Consider the following 12305-nt stretch of genomic DNA (forward strand, 5'->3'; position numbering starts at 1 on the left):
GAGTGTTCGTTTTTTGTTTTTGGAAAGTGAAAGAAAGAGACTTCGTTAGGATCCAACTTTTTATTTTATACCCGTTTAAGAAACTAGTTCATGTCCCACATTTTGAATCCCGCTCTCGCATGCAACAACCCATTAGCTAACAACAGATCTTTAAATAGAACTCAAATACACTACAGATTAGTCTTTGGCAGGATGGACTAAGAGATACCGTGGGCAACAAAAGAAAAAAAAAAAAATCATTACAAAATTATTCAGCCTCTTTTCCAAGTGTTTACATGGAAACAACATTAAAAGCTTTGTTAGTTGAAAGATTCGTAGCTGATTCCAGAACACACAAAATGGCACGGTATTATAAAACATTTAGCAAAATAGTTTAGCTTACAGACGATTATGTGACAGTTAATAAACAGAAAATGATAAATGTGCAAAAGAGAAGAAATAAATGTTCAAAGAATAGATCTCATTTGACAAAAGCTATTTTCTACACTTGGCCGAAGGAAAGAAACATGCAGAATGCAATGGACTTCCTTAAATCGAAATTTTCATTCAGAAGTTGCAACACACATTGCTTAGAGGAGTTGAATGATGCTTCAACTTAGCAATATTCTTGAGCCAGTTCAGAGCTTCAGCTGAAATATTGACATGGATATGAAATGATCTCATCCACCATTAACAAAGAGAAATCAACTCCCAAAGCATGCAGAAATTCGGGAGGTAAGGGAAGAAGTTAGGAATCTCATTCCAGCAGAACCACCAGGAAAATATGATATACAATAATATCCAAGTGAGAGAACCTGCAAGTATAATCAAAATATCTATTTCAACGCAAGATAGACTATTTCAGAAAGAAGAAACAACAAATTACTACTATACACAAAAATGTTTAGGGAACACAATTTTCGGCAAGGCCCATAAGTGTAAATAGGATCTCTTAAATTTATGTTGGTTGTCGTATGGGAGGGAAAGTTATTGCAAATCCAAGACTATGTCCAGAAACCTTTGCACAAACTTCAAATCCACATCAAATGCTAATGATAACACAGGATGAAGCATGCACAAAGAAGCATCTTAAGGACACGAAAAAACGATACCTGTATCACAGAGAACACAACAGAAAGGATGTAGCTGTGTAGCACCATTGATACATATATGGTACCAAACATACTGCATATAAAACCCAGGGTAAAAGGGAGCCTCTGAAATGAAACAAAAAGGATGTGTCAAACCAAAGCACCCAGAGAATGTTATAATGATAGGTAAAAGTTATATTGCCACCATGAACAAAAACATGACAAAATTCTGGTTAGTTACCTCCTTGGAAAACATGTGAGCGAGCTGATTCTTTGGACCTTTGAGAGCAAAGAATGATCCAATAATAAATCCACACCCTAGAGTAAAGCATATGGCAAACTTTTGGGGCATAACCACCATCATAGGAAGGAACAAGGTGAACGCGATGAAAACAAAGAAGACCCCTGACGCCAGAAACAAACTAAAATACACCAATGCTTTCCCTGAGGGAAGACTACTAGTGGCGGACTGGAGGTTGCCAGGTATGTCTCTCACACCTTTAGAAACCCTAAACAAGATATTAGGGACAAATCAGTTAACAACATGAGAACATATAGCTCAGGCAAAAGTAGATAATATTTTGCAATTTGAGTTATAGAAGGCTTCTGTCCAACATGATCTTTCACCACGATTCAGACATCCACTAAAAGAAAACATTTTAGTCAAAATTCTACCTACCCATATCAAATTATACTGCAAGCAGAGAAGCTTAAAAGAAAGTAAACGATGACTTCTCTACTACAATCAGATAAAGCAGAAAAGAACAGAGTGTTTTTCCACATAAAATTGCATTAGAATTTAGAATCATTATACTACATTTGCATGAGGATAAGGAAAGGGTTACTAACACCAATTCTCAACCTCTTCTATACTAACAAGTAACAGTATATACTGATACTGATTATACACATGCCAGAAGAAAAATATTTATGATTTTTATATCAGATACATAGCAAATAATGTTTGTCAAAATCATCGTATTCGGTGTAAGTTGACACGATTTTACAAGCCAAAGCCCCTTGGAGTTTGAAGTTGTTGGATTTTGTGGGATCACAGGCAAGCTCACAATCACAAGTCTGCCAGAATCATTATGCAAGTTTACTAATCTCATAAAATGTCTTAATCCTAAATACATTTTTAATCCCAGAAACTAGTGCTGCTACTACTAATAATTAATGAAACCAGCCTTGAAACCCTAATAAGTTCTTCCTCAGAAGCTTTTGTTCATTTCCAACGGGAGTCAGCTGCAATGATACCACCTTTAGGTTCAAACTCAAAGGAAGCTAAATCAACATAGCTTCTTCTATTTGAACAGGCTCCAGCTTTCGATCTTAATTAAGTAAGATAATATCCAAAAACAAACGAAGAAGGCAGATCGCGTGAAGCATAGAATGAAACTGGTTGATTAAGCGAGCGAGCTAGCGAGTAATGATTAGAAAGAAGTAAGAAGCAAAAATGATGAATCTTACACGTTGAAGGTGCCGGAAACGGTGTCGTTAGCGGATCGAACGGCAGATTCGAGATCGAAGGATGCGATGATACCTTGCGACTGAGACTGAGAGGAAGCATAGGAATTCCAATCGGCTAGCAGAGAGGACGACGACGAAGAAGACGACGCCGTTTTGAGCTGGTCATCAGTTGCAGTCCGCGAAGAGAACCAGCCCTCCATTTTCCGTTGTGGATCCGAATCCGAATCCAAAATCCAAATCCAGATCCAACTATGAACTAATAATATAGCATTCTATTTGTTTTCGATGGGAGGTAGCTACAATTCATAATGAGTCTTCCATTTAAAGTCTAAAATTCTACTATTAACGATGAAATAGAAAATTCAAAAATATAGCTCACCTTTTTTTTTTTTTCCATTTTTGGTGCCTTCTAATTCTATGAATTTTCAAAGGATGATGATGGATGAATACTCATAATCTTCCACTATCTCTATCCAAAAAGGGATAGAGTCAGAGAGAAGATTTAGAGTATAAAGTCTAAAGAGTGAATTAATCTACTAATTATCATAAGCTGGTTTTCAAAAAGAAAATTAAACTAAACAGTAAAATTATGTGAAAAGAAATAATAAAGGTAAAGGATTTTCAATTTAAACTGAAAATCTAGAAATTTCTAAAAGAAAAATTATAAAATGAAAATATCAGAGTAACCAAAAATAAACAATTGAACGAACGGCTGGAATTAAAGAAAGACCAAGTCGACGGTTGCGAACGTAGCTCCCAAAATAAAATTGGGCCCACACGTGTAGTTGTGGTTGTAGGGTCCGTATAATTCGGATTATTTAGAAAAATAGAAGGATCTAGAACCCCTTACGCTAACCCTTCTTATACGTTCCCTCACTCCCTCACTCTTTCTCTGCAACAACGCTTTCTTCGTTTGCTTATTCTCTCAAAACCCTAACTCTTCTTTCACTTTTCTCTCCTCTTCGAAGTTCCAATGGCGGAGACTGAGACGTTTGCCTTCCAGGCTGAGATCAACCAGCTCCTAAGTCTCATCATCAACACTTTCTACAGCAACAAGGAGATCTTCCTTCGTGAGCTCATCAGCAATTCTTCTGATGTAAGCTTTTGTCTCATTTGCTTTCATTTTACCTTTTCTCGTTAGCTCTTGAGCAAGATCTAGTTTTATTTTCTAATTTGAATTATGATTATGATTACCGTGTAGTGTTTTCGATGGTTACGTTTTCACGCTATTGTAGTTGAGATTGAATATCTTATATGTTTATCGGTGAATTTGCTTGTTGATGAATCTCGACGAAGATCTGCTTGACTTTTTTTTTTCTTTTGAAATGATTTTATGTTGTTTTATTGTCATTTCTATTTTAGTATCAGGTTACCTATTAGCTGAAAAGCTATTGTTGCTGAGTATTATAATTCATGTTGTGGTAGTTTGTTAGGGTTACTGTTTAGGAAGCCGTTTTCATTTAGTTTTCTACTGTGACCATTGTTTTTTCAATCTGTTTTGAAATTGGGCGATTAGGCTTGAAGGTTCATATATAGGGTCAATTTGTTGTATAATGTGGAATTGATCCGTGTCTTACAATTTTTTAATTGTTATAATGTAGGCTTTGGATAAGATCCGATTTGAGAGCTTGACGGACAAGAGCAAGCTCGATGCTCAACCTGAGTTGTTTATTCACATTGTTCCTGACAAGACTAACAACACATTAACAATCATTGACAGTGGCATTGGCATGACCAAGGCTGGTAAGATATCAGAAAATTTTTCAGTTAAGGTGAATTTACATGTGTTGCACTGTAGGCTAATCAATATTCTCTAATGGTTCTCTGCTTTGCGTTTCACAGATTTGGTGAACAACTTGGGTACGATTGCAAGGTCCGGGACCAAGGAATTCATGGAAGCCTTGGCTGCTGGTGCCGATGTGAGCATGATTGGACAGTTTGGTGTTGGGTTCTACTCTGCTTATTTGGTGGCTGAGAAGGTTATTGTTACTACAAAGCATAACGATGATGAGCAGTACGTGTGGGAATCTCAAGCTGGTGGTTCATTCACTGTAACAAGGGATACATCTGGTGAGAATCTTGGTAGGGGAACCAAGATTACTCTCCACCTCAAGGAGGATCAGCTTGAGTACCTTGAGGAGCGCCGGTTGAAGGATTTGATTAAGAAGCATTCTGAATTTATCAGCTACCCAATCTCTCTTTGGATTGAGAAGACTACTGAGAAGGAGATATCAGATGATGAGGACGAGGAAGAGAAGAAGGAAGAGGAGGGTAAAGTTGAGGATGTAGACGAAGAAAAGGAGGAGAAGGAAAAGAAAAAGAAGAAAATTAAAGAAGTCTCACATGAGTGGTCTTTGGTGAACAAGCAGAAGCCTATTTGGATGAGGAAGCCTGAGGAGATCACAAAGGAGGAGTATGCTGCATTCTACAAGAGTCTCACCAATGACTGGGAAGAGCATTTGAATGTGAAGCACTTCTCTGTTGAGGGTCAGCTTGAGTTTAAGGCTATCCTCTTTGTACCTAAGAGGGCACCATTTGACCTCTTCGATACAAGGAAGAAGCCTAACAACATCAAGCTCTATGTCCGGCGTGTCTTCATCATGGACAACTGCGAGGAGTTGATTCCTGAATATCTTAGCTTTGTTAAGGGTATTGTGGATTCTGAGGATCTTCCACTAAACATCTCCAGAGAAACGCTTCAGCAGAACAAGATCCTTAAGGTCATCAGAAAGAACCTTGTAAAGAAGTGCATTGAGCTCTTCTTTGAGATTGCTGAGAACAAGGAGGACTATAACAAGTTCTATGAGGCTTTCTCAAAGAACTTGAAGCTTGGCATCCATGAGGATTCCCAGAACAAGACAAAGCTGGCTGAATTGCTCAGGTACCATTCAACTAAGAGTGGTGATGAGATGACCAGCCTCAAGGACTATGTGACCAGGATGAAGGAAGGACAGAATGACATCTACTACATCACAGGTGAAAGCAAGAAAGCTGTTGAGAATTCACCATTCCTGGAAAAGCTCAAGAAGAAGGGGTATGAGGTGCTATACATGGTTGATGCCATTGATGAATACGCAGTTGGTCAGCTCAAGGAATTTGAGGGTAAGAAGCTGGTCTCTGCTACCAAGGAAGGTTTGAAACTTGATGAGAGTGAAGATGAAAAGAAGAGAAAGGAAGAACTGAAGGAGAAATTCGATGGTCTGTGCAAGGTGATCAAGGATGTGTTGGGTGACAAGGTTGAGAAAGTAATAGTCTCCGACCGTGTTGTTGATTCCCCTTGCTGTCTTGTCACTGGTGAATATGGTTGGACCGCAAACATGGAAAGAATCATGAAAGCGCAGGCATTGAGGGATAGCAGCATGGCAGGTTATATGTCGAGCAAGAAGACGATGGAGATCAACCCTGAGAACCCAATCATGGAAGAGTTGAGGAAGAGAGCAGATGCTGACAAGAATGACAAGTCCGTGAAGGATCTTGTCCTGTTGCTGTTTGAGACCGCTTTGCTAACATCAGGGTTCAGCCTTGACGACCCCAACACATTTGGGAACAGGATTCACAGGATGCTCAAGCTTGGACTCAGCATTGACGAGGATGCTGGTGATGCAGATGCAGACATGCCTCCCCTTGAAGACGTTGATGCTGATGCCGAAGGTAGCAAGATGGAGGAGGTTGATTAAATCTCGCTTACGCAATTTACTTTCTAGATTATTATAGAGGAATTCTGGAACTCTCTTTTGGTTTTACTGTTAAGTTCTTTTTTAAGTTTGATTGTCGACGAATTAGGTGCAAGTCTTGGAACTTTTTTCCTTTTGGTGCTCTTGAACACCTAGCAGTATATGGTAATCCTTTCGTCAAGTTTTTGGGCTCTATTCTATTATTGCTTCGTTTACCTGAATGACCTTAAATTTCAATTTGCATCCTCGGTTTCTTTTTTAATCTTTAGCTATGGTATTTTGTTCAAAATAATTACAACTGAAGGAGGTGCCATAAGCCTGTTCTAACTTCTATTCATAAAAAGAGGAGAAAAGGACAAATAAGTCATTGACCTTTTGGTCCGCGGATATTTTCATCCTTGACCATTGAAAAATACTTTTAAGTCTCTGACTTTGGACGGATCAGTCCCTCCGTCCAAATGCTTCCGTCAGGGACTGATCTGTCCAAATGCATCCGTACCGTCTAAGTTTTGTGAAGGTTAGGGACTTAAAACTATTTTTCAATGGTCAGGGACAAAAATGTTTACAGGACAAAAGGTCAGGGATCTATTTGTCCTTTTCTCTAAAAAGAGGGTTTAGTTACTATTTATAGAAGTTTTTAATTTTTAGTAAACTATAATAAATATGTTAAATATTTAAACTTTGAATGTTTTTCTTTTCGTATAAGTTTTTTTTTTTTATGACATGGTAGTTTAATTTAGTGGTGCCTTCTCTAGACATAATCTATATGTATGAAAATTTTCTTCTTACTGAATACTTTGGATCTTGAACTAGTATCTTTACAAGTGACGTCTGGAACTTGCAAAATAAAATTACACGTTGTATAATACCTTGTAATTAACTAATTCATACATTATGTTGCATTAAAATGAGAACAAATGGATTGTTTCTAACGTATTTGATTTCCTAACGCCGACAGATTAGGTGCTATATTGAATCTAATTACCTTCTCCTTTGGGAACTTAAAATTTTGGTGGGGGAAGAAACATACTATTAACTTGTTAAAGTGAGGTTTAGAGAAACTGGTGTAGTTTGAACGGATTAAGTGAATCAGGAAAAATTTTATTGAACTTGAAAACAGAGTGTAATATATGTCGATAAAGGCACTAGTAAGTGAAAATCATAACAAATGAGTTATAACTCAAATGGCATAGTTTTGGATAGTCATTTAAGAAATTGCGTGTTTGAGTCTCTATTTTTGGTGAAAAAATAAGTGAAAATCATAACAAAGTAAAAAACAAGTGAAAATCATAACAAAATAAAAGAACTTTAGACAGTTTACCAACAATATTACATTTTGGCAAATGCTGATGTGTTTCAAAAAAGACATTAAATCCAAAACCTTAAATATTTTCTAAATCCTAAAATTTTAAGCTTTAGATCCTAATTTTTAATTCTAAACAGTAATTTTAAATTCTAAATCTAAATTATTAATATAAAATATAATAATTTTACATGTACAATATTTTTACTTAATAAGGAGTATTTATGGATGAGATTTGCATTTTACATATTTGAAAATTTCATCTCTTAACAATGCAACCCCTTGGTTCATTTATTTGAATATCTTGAGAATTTGGAAAAACTACGGGTCAAAGAACGTGGTAATAGATTTTCCAGGACCTAATACATGTGCACAGCACATCACTAATTTATGTAATGGGAAAAAATGGTGTGGAAAATTTCAAGCAATAAATAAATAAATCAAATTTGAGAGTTTAACATCACCAAAATATAAAAAACAGCTGAATATGAATCAACAAAACAAAATTATCTTCTTCAAAGGCATAATAATGAAGCAAATCTCTCTGACATGTCCATTTTTTACACAAGAGGTGAGAAACCGTAGGAGAAAGACAGAAAGTGTCCATGTGATGATGAATGCTTTTGCTTTGAAGACTCAGGTATCATCTACTTGTGAATGGAACACAAAGCTTGGGAATGTTGTGGTGATATCCCTGCTCATCATACAAACCAAAATAATCATCATTGTAAAACAATACATCTTTTTTTCATAATTTCATTTATATGATTGTAAATAAATTAATTCGTATCCTGTTCAAGAAAGTTCTCAGCAAATTCAATTTTATGTCATTATATTGTTCTCAACACATACTAAGAAACTTTAAAAGGGTTTTAGTGATCAATAACAAACTTTCTTTCCTAATTGCCATTATTTTTCTTTGTACATTTTATTTTATACCAATGCCATGGTCTTCTTCAATTTTAGATTCCTAGGAACTAGGAAGTTGAGAGATCATAAGTTAGAAAATTACTTGAGATATTGAAGGGTCATGTTTTTCAGAAGCGATGGATGGCGCAAAACAAGGCTTCTCCACTCCTCTTTGTCGATCTTGCCGTCATGCTTTGTGTCAGCTTCCTCAAAAGTCTGAAGACATTCATCCAAAATTTAGTGTTAAATGGAGTGACTTGAGACCAAAAAATAAAAGAACAAAGTAAAATGAAAGCAAAAAAGAGAGTTGGACATGAGGGTCGCACCTTGTCGATTATACTCTCTATAACATCATCCGATAGGTTCATGCCAGATTCGGCAAGTGTAGCAACTACCATTTGCTTCACCTTTAGAGGAAAAGAAAAGCATATTAAAATCATGATTGTCCCAAATAAGGATCAAAATCTTTAATTTATCAAATCTAAGAAGGCTATTACCTCTTGCCTTTCAATGAAACCCTGCTGCTTGAGATCATACAATTGAAAGGAAACTGAAACAATAGATAATACAGTTTTAGTTTTCGTTTGTTAAAAATGAAAGGATTGGTTCAAATCTTGCATCATCCTTAATTCAAAAAGACGAGTGATAAAAAATTCGGTCCTAAAATGACGAATAACAATTTCAAACAACATACATTCAATCTTATCATCGATAGGGGCATTTGGATGGAAAACTGAGAGAGCACGAGCAAACTCTTCGAAACCAAGTATCCCATTGTGCTTTGTGTCAAACAAATCAAATACCTAAGAGAGAACAGATTGAGAAGCTCATACGAGATACTAACCATAATCAGATCAAGGAAACAGATATTGGTTTAAGAAGTTAGAAACAAATGAAAAGAAGTAAGCAATACCCGATCAGCAAATAAACTCTCTTTTTTATTCGTCTTGAATAATGCCAATTGGAACTCTTCCTGCAAATGATATATATGTATTAATGTTATGGGGAAAATGCAATTAAGTATAACATCTGGTAGATATTTTAATGGTAAATCCCTTATGATGGGATAAAAAAGACCTAGGCGAACAATGGAATTCATGGTTTCGTATAGAATGACAAGTAAAACATTTTTTTTCTTTCATAAAAGGTATAGGTATAGAAGGTCATTGACATAATCGTATGTGCAAGGCACAAGTCATCAGATGAGAGAGAAATCTAACCTTGTTAATCAGCCCATCATCAATCACGGCACTGCTGATCTTTTTAAAGAGCTCATAAAGTGCTTCGATTTCACTTACGCTAACTGCATACAGTTGCAGAAAAATAGTTAGTTATCACTGGTTCAAGCAATGTGCATCCATTCACAAGTAGTAGCATGACATATATTAGAAAACAGAAACAAATTAGATATAAATATCATCTGTGTGGTTTCATTTCTTTTTTTGTTCATCAATTCCAATCAAATATTTTCAAAGTCTAAAGGGAATAAATCAAGATACTAGATTTTAGAAGCATGTGTATCCAAACCAAAGATTCATTCATAACAACACAGAAGTAACAGTAAATGTATCCGAATCACATAGTAAGTTTGATGCATACACACTGTTTCCCTCGCAAGGAGTTCAGGATCTTCAAGGCCTCTTGACTGTTTATATATATCAAGGTCACAACACCGTAAAAGAGGAGCAAATAGATGCCTCAATCCCTCTATGCACTGCAACATGATATCTCTCCAAGTTGTAAATCAAAATACTCCATAACTGTTCCAAAAAGAAATCAATTAGATATTTAATTTAGTTCTTTCCTAATGAAATCATTGGTGGGTGTAGGGCCAGCTAACCTTTTAACCATTTCCAACTTCAGCTAATCAATCCAAATGCCAAGATATCTTAATTTGGAGGAACCACTGGGAACAATATATTCCAATTTCAGAATTACAAGAAAAAAAAACCTATAGAGAAAATAATTAAAGACAAAACGCCCCCCAAAAAAAAGATCTGTGCTCTAACTTGGATTAAAACATAATTTCAAATTACTAATTACATCACTCTCAATGATCGAAAGTTATGTATTACTTTCTTCCAACCACATGCAATCAATCACATTTTGCACTGCAAGGGGAGTTTTCTCAAATCCACACATGTACATACATACATACATATTAAAGTCAGGAATTACAGCACAAAACGGGTGAAAACTTAAGTTTAGAACTAATACTATAGTGAAGAGAAAAGAAAGAAGACCAGCAACATGTGTAGAATAATAAATAACTTCCAAACCCTACAATGGAACTCATGCATGCAACTAAATAAAGCTTCAGGTTAGATTGTCAGATACCAAAAGCCTGCAAAATTAAGCTAGTTTTCAATAGAAAATCCAAAACTGAAGTAGAACCATTCATCTTCTAAACCTGCAACAGCCTCAAACTCCTTAAATCGTTCCAAACGTTTGTAAAAGGCCCCTAGATTCCACTTGGTGAATCCTAATTGCAATCAAAACTCATAACTAACACTTACTACAACAAACAGAGAACCTGAAACTTGAGGCCTGAAACACACTTAATCCTTGTACTAAAGTAGCTCAACCAACAAATTAAGTACCATTAATATCTAACACAAATTCACAAAGCCACAAACCAAAAAATCACTCTCATCCAGCCAAGCGCCACTGATCTATGAAATTGACTTTTCCAATGAGTTAAAGCACGGATCCATGGTCCCCCCCACCCCCTCTCTCCCTCCCCAATCTAGCTTCATCACACACAAAACATGTCAGAATCACAGTATAGCAACTCCAAAATCAAAACTGAATCTAGCCCGTGAATTAAAAAAAAAAAAGAATAATTATTTGAAATTCGCAAAATTCAAGGAGGTTAAATTATGAGAATTCAAGGCAAAAATTCCGAAACACAAACACGTATGAAAGGTAAATGAACTCACGGATCTACATACAGAATAGAGAAACCGACGCGAAGGAACAAAAAGATGGGAAATTTAAGAAAATCTCGAGAACCCGACGTCAAAATTCATGAAAATCAGTTACGTTCTATGATTCCAGAGCTAATAGAACGAAAAAGGTGAAGTGGGTATGGGGAAAGTTCTCACCTTGGAGGCAAGATGATCGATCGGCGAATTAGAGAGAAGCTTAGAAGAAAAAAGTGTGGGGAATAGAGTTATAAAGCGTGGGGAAAAGAGAAAAAGCGTTCTGAATATGTTTCTGTTTGGCTTTGGTGTCTGCAACACAAACAGAGACACAAATTAGAGGAAGAATGGAATGCGAATGAATCCTTTTTTTGTGTGAGGATTGAGGAAGGTGACGATGATGACAGATAAGAGTACACCTTGGAATGCAACTCACTATCTCATCTGACAGATAATATTCCAATACTAATAATAATAATATATATCTTTTTTTTTTTTTCTATTTTTGAGTTTGAATTTTTTTTGTTAAAACGGGGGGAAAGATATAAAAGATTATTTGTAAACTGTTTTATCTTTTATTTAGAGTTTGTTTGGGTGAGTTTCTAAAAAAATATCTTTTTTTGAGTTATTTTTTTTTAAAAGATCTTATAAAAAAATAAAAGTAATTTTATGTTTGAATATCTCATGCAAAAAGATCTTTTTATCTATTAATTATGTTTGGATATAACAATATAAAAGTATTTTTTTGTTTATTTAGCACATGAAAAACATATTTTTTAAAAGAAAAATGATCTTTTAAAAAAAGATGTAAAATTACAACTTCTAAAAAAAATATTTTTCTGATTTTTCTAATATTTTTATTTTTACTATTCGAAATTTGCCAAATACACTAAAAAATTAAAAAAAAATCTTTTTTATTAAAAAAATATCTTTTTTTTATCAAAATAATGCCCCAAAA

General features: G+C 35.3%; 3 protein-coding genes and 1 long non-coding RNA gene across 5 annotated transcripts in view; 2 read left to right on the forward strand and 2 right to left on the reverse strand.

Moving 5' to 3' along the window:
• The window catches only part of LOC110264771, a 22803-nt gene extending 15796 nt beyond the window's left edge, over positions 1-7007 (forward strand). Inside the window, exon 2 of the long non-coding RNA XR_002350946.1 lies at positions 6732-7007. This is a non-coding gene — a long non-coding RNA (uncharacterized LOC110264771). The remainder of the gene's footprint in view (positions 1-6731) is intronic.
• Positions 279-3108, reverse strand: LOC107609487 (protein transport protein SFT2). Its single transcript, XM_016311478.2, has 4 exons — positions 2541-3108; positions 1312-1579; positions 1092-1196; positions 279-794 (listed from the first exon to the last, which is right to left on the reverse strand). Exons 1-4 carry the CDS (start codon positions 2738-2740, stop codon positions 684-686), a joined length of 684 nt encoding a protein of 227 aa, XP_016166964.1. The 5' UTR covers positions 2741-3108; the 3' UTR covers positions 279-683.
• Positions 3591-6457, forward strand: LOC107608709 (heat shock cognate protein 80; the record flags this gene model as incomplete). The annotated part of the gene is given in 3 exon segments (XM_016310415.2): positions 3591-3636; positions 4142-4283; positions 4383-6457. Coding segments are annotated over 3 exon segments (2023 nt in total), but the record flags the coding sequence as incomplete, so codon positions are not given.
• LOC107609292 (calcineurin B-like protein 3) lies at positions 7927-11815 on the reverse strand. Of its 2 annotated transcripts, none has more exons than XM_016311181.2 (10): positions 11531-11815; positions 10267-10332; positions 10026-10186; positions 9647-9729; positions 9340-9399; positions 9121-9229; positions 8924-8976; positions 8753-8833; positions 8530-8642; positions 7927-8211 (listed from the first exon to the last, which is right to left on the reverse strand). In XM_016311181.2, exons 3-10 carry the CDS (start codon positions 10147-10149, stop codon positions 8154-8156), a joined length of 681 nt encoding a protein of 226 aa, XP_016166667.1. In that variant the 5' UTR covers positions 10150-10186; positions 10267-10332; positions 11531-11815; the 3' UTR covers positions 7927-8153. The 2 variants fall into 2 exon arrangements, with proteins under 2 accessions (XP_016166667.1, XP_020962516.1); XM_021106857.1 differs by lacking the exon at positions 11531-11815 and adding an exon at positions 11063-11086.

The sequence above is a fragment of the Arachis ipaensis genome, chromosome B07, assembly GCF_000816755.2.
Source record: "Arachis ipaensis cultivar K30076 chromosome B07, Araip1.1, whole genome shotgun sequence".
Classification (NCBI taxonomy): Eukaryota; Viridiplantae; Streptophyta; class Magnoliopsida; order Fabales; family Fabaceae; genus Arachis; species Arachis ipaensis.

What these genes read in the sequence shown, in the direction of transcription:
- LOC107609487 (XM_016311478.2), bottom strand. Translation starts at nt 2,740, where the DNA reads ATGGAGGGCTGGTTCTCTTCGCGGACTGCAACTGATGACCAGCTCAAA. An exon ending in GTTTCCGGCACCTTCAACGT is followed by an intron (nt 1,580 to 2,540) that starts GTAAGATTCATC and finishes TATCTTGTTTAG; the next exon opens with GGTTTCTAAAGGTGTGAGAG. An exon ending in CTCACATGTTTTCCAAGGAG is followed by an intron (nt 1,197 to 1,311) that starts GTAACTAACCAG and finishes GTTTCATTTCAG; the next exon opens with AGGCTCCCTTTTACCCTGGG.
- LOC107609292 (XM_016311181.2), bottom strand. Translation starts at nt 10,149, where the DNA reads ATGTTGCAGTGCATAGAGGGATTGAGGCATCTATTTGCTCCTCTTTTA. An exon ending in ATGATGGGCTGATTAACAAG is followed by an intron (nt 9,400 to 9,646) that starts GTTAGATTTCTC and finishes TATCATTTGCAG; the next exon opens with GAAGAGTTCCAATTGGCATT. An exon ending in GTTTCATTGAAAGGCAAGAG is followed by an intron (nt 8,834 to 8,923) that starts GTAATAGCCTTC and finishes TTTCCTCTAAAG; the next exon opens with GTGAAGCAAATGGTAGTTGC.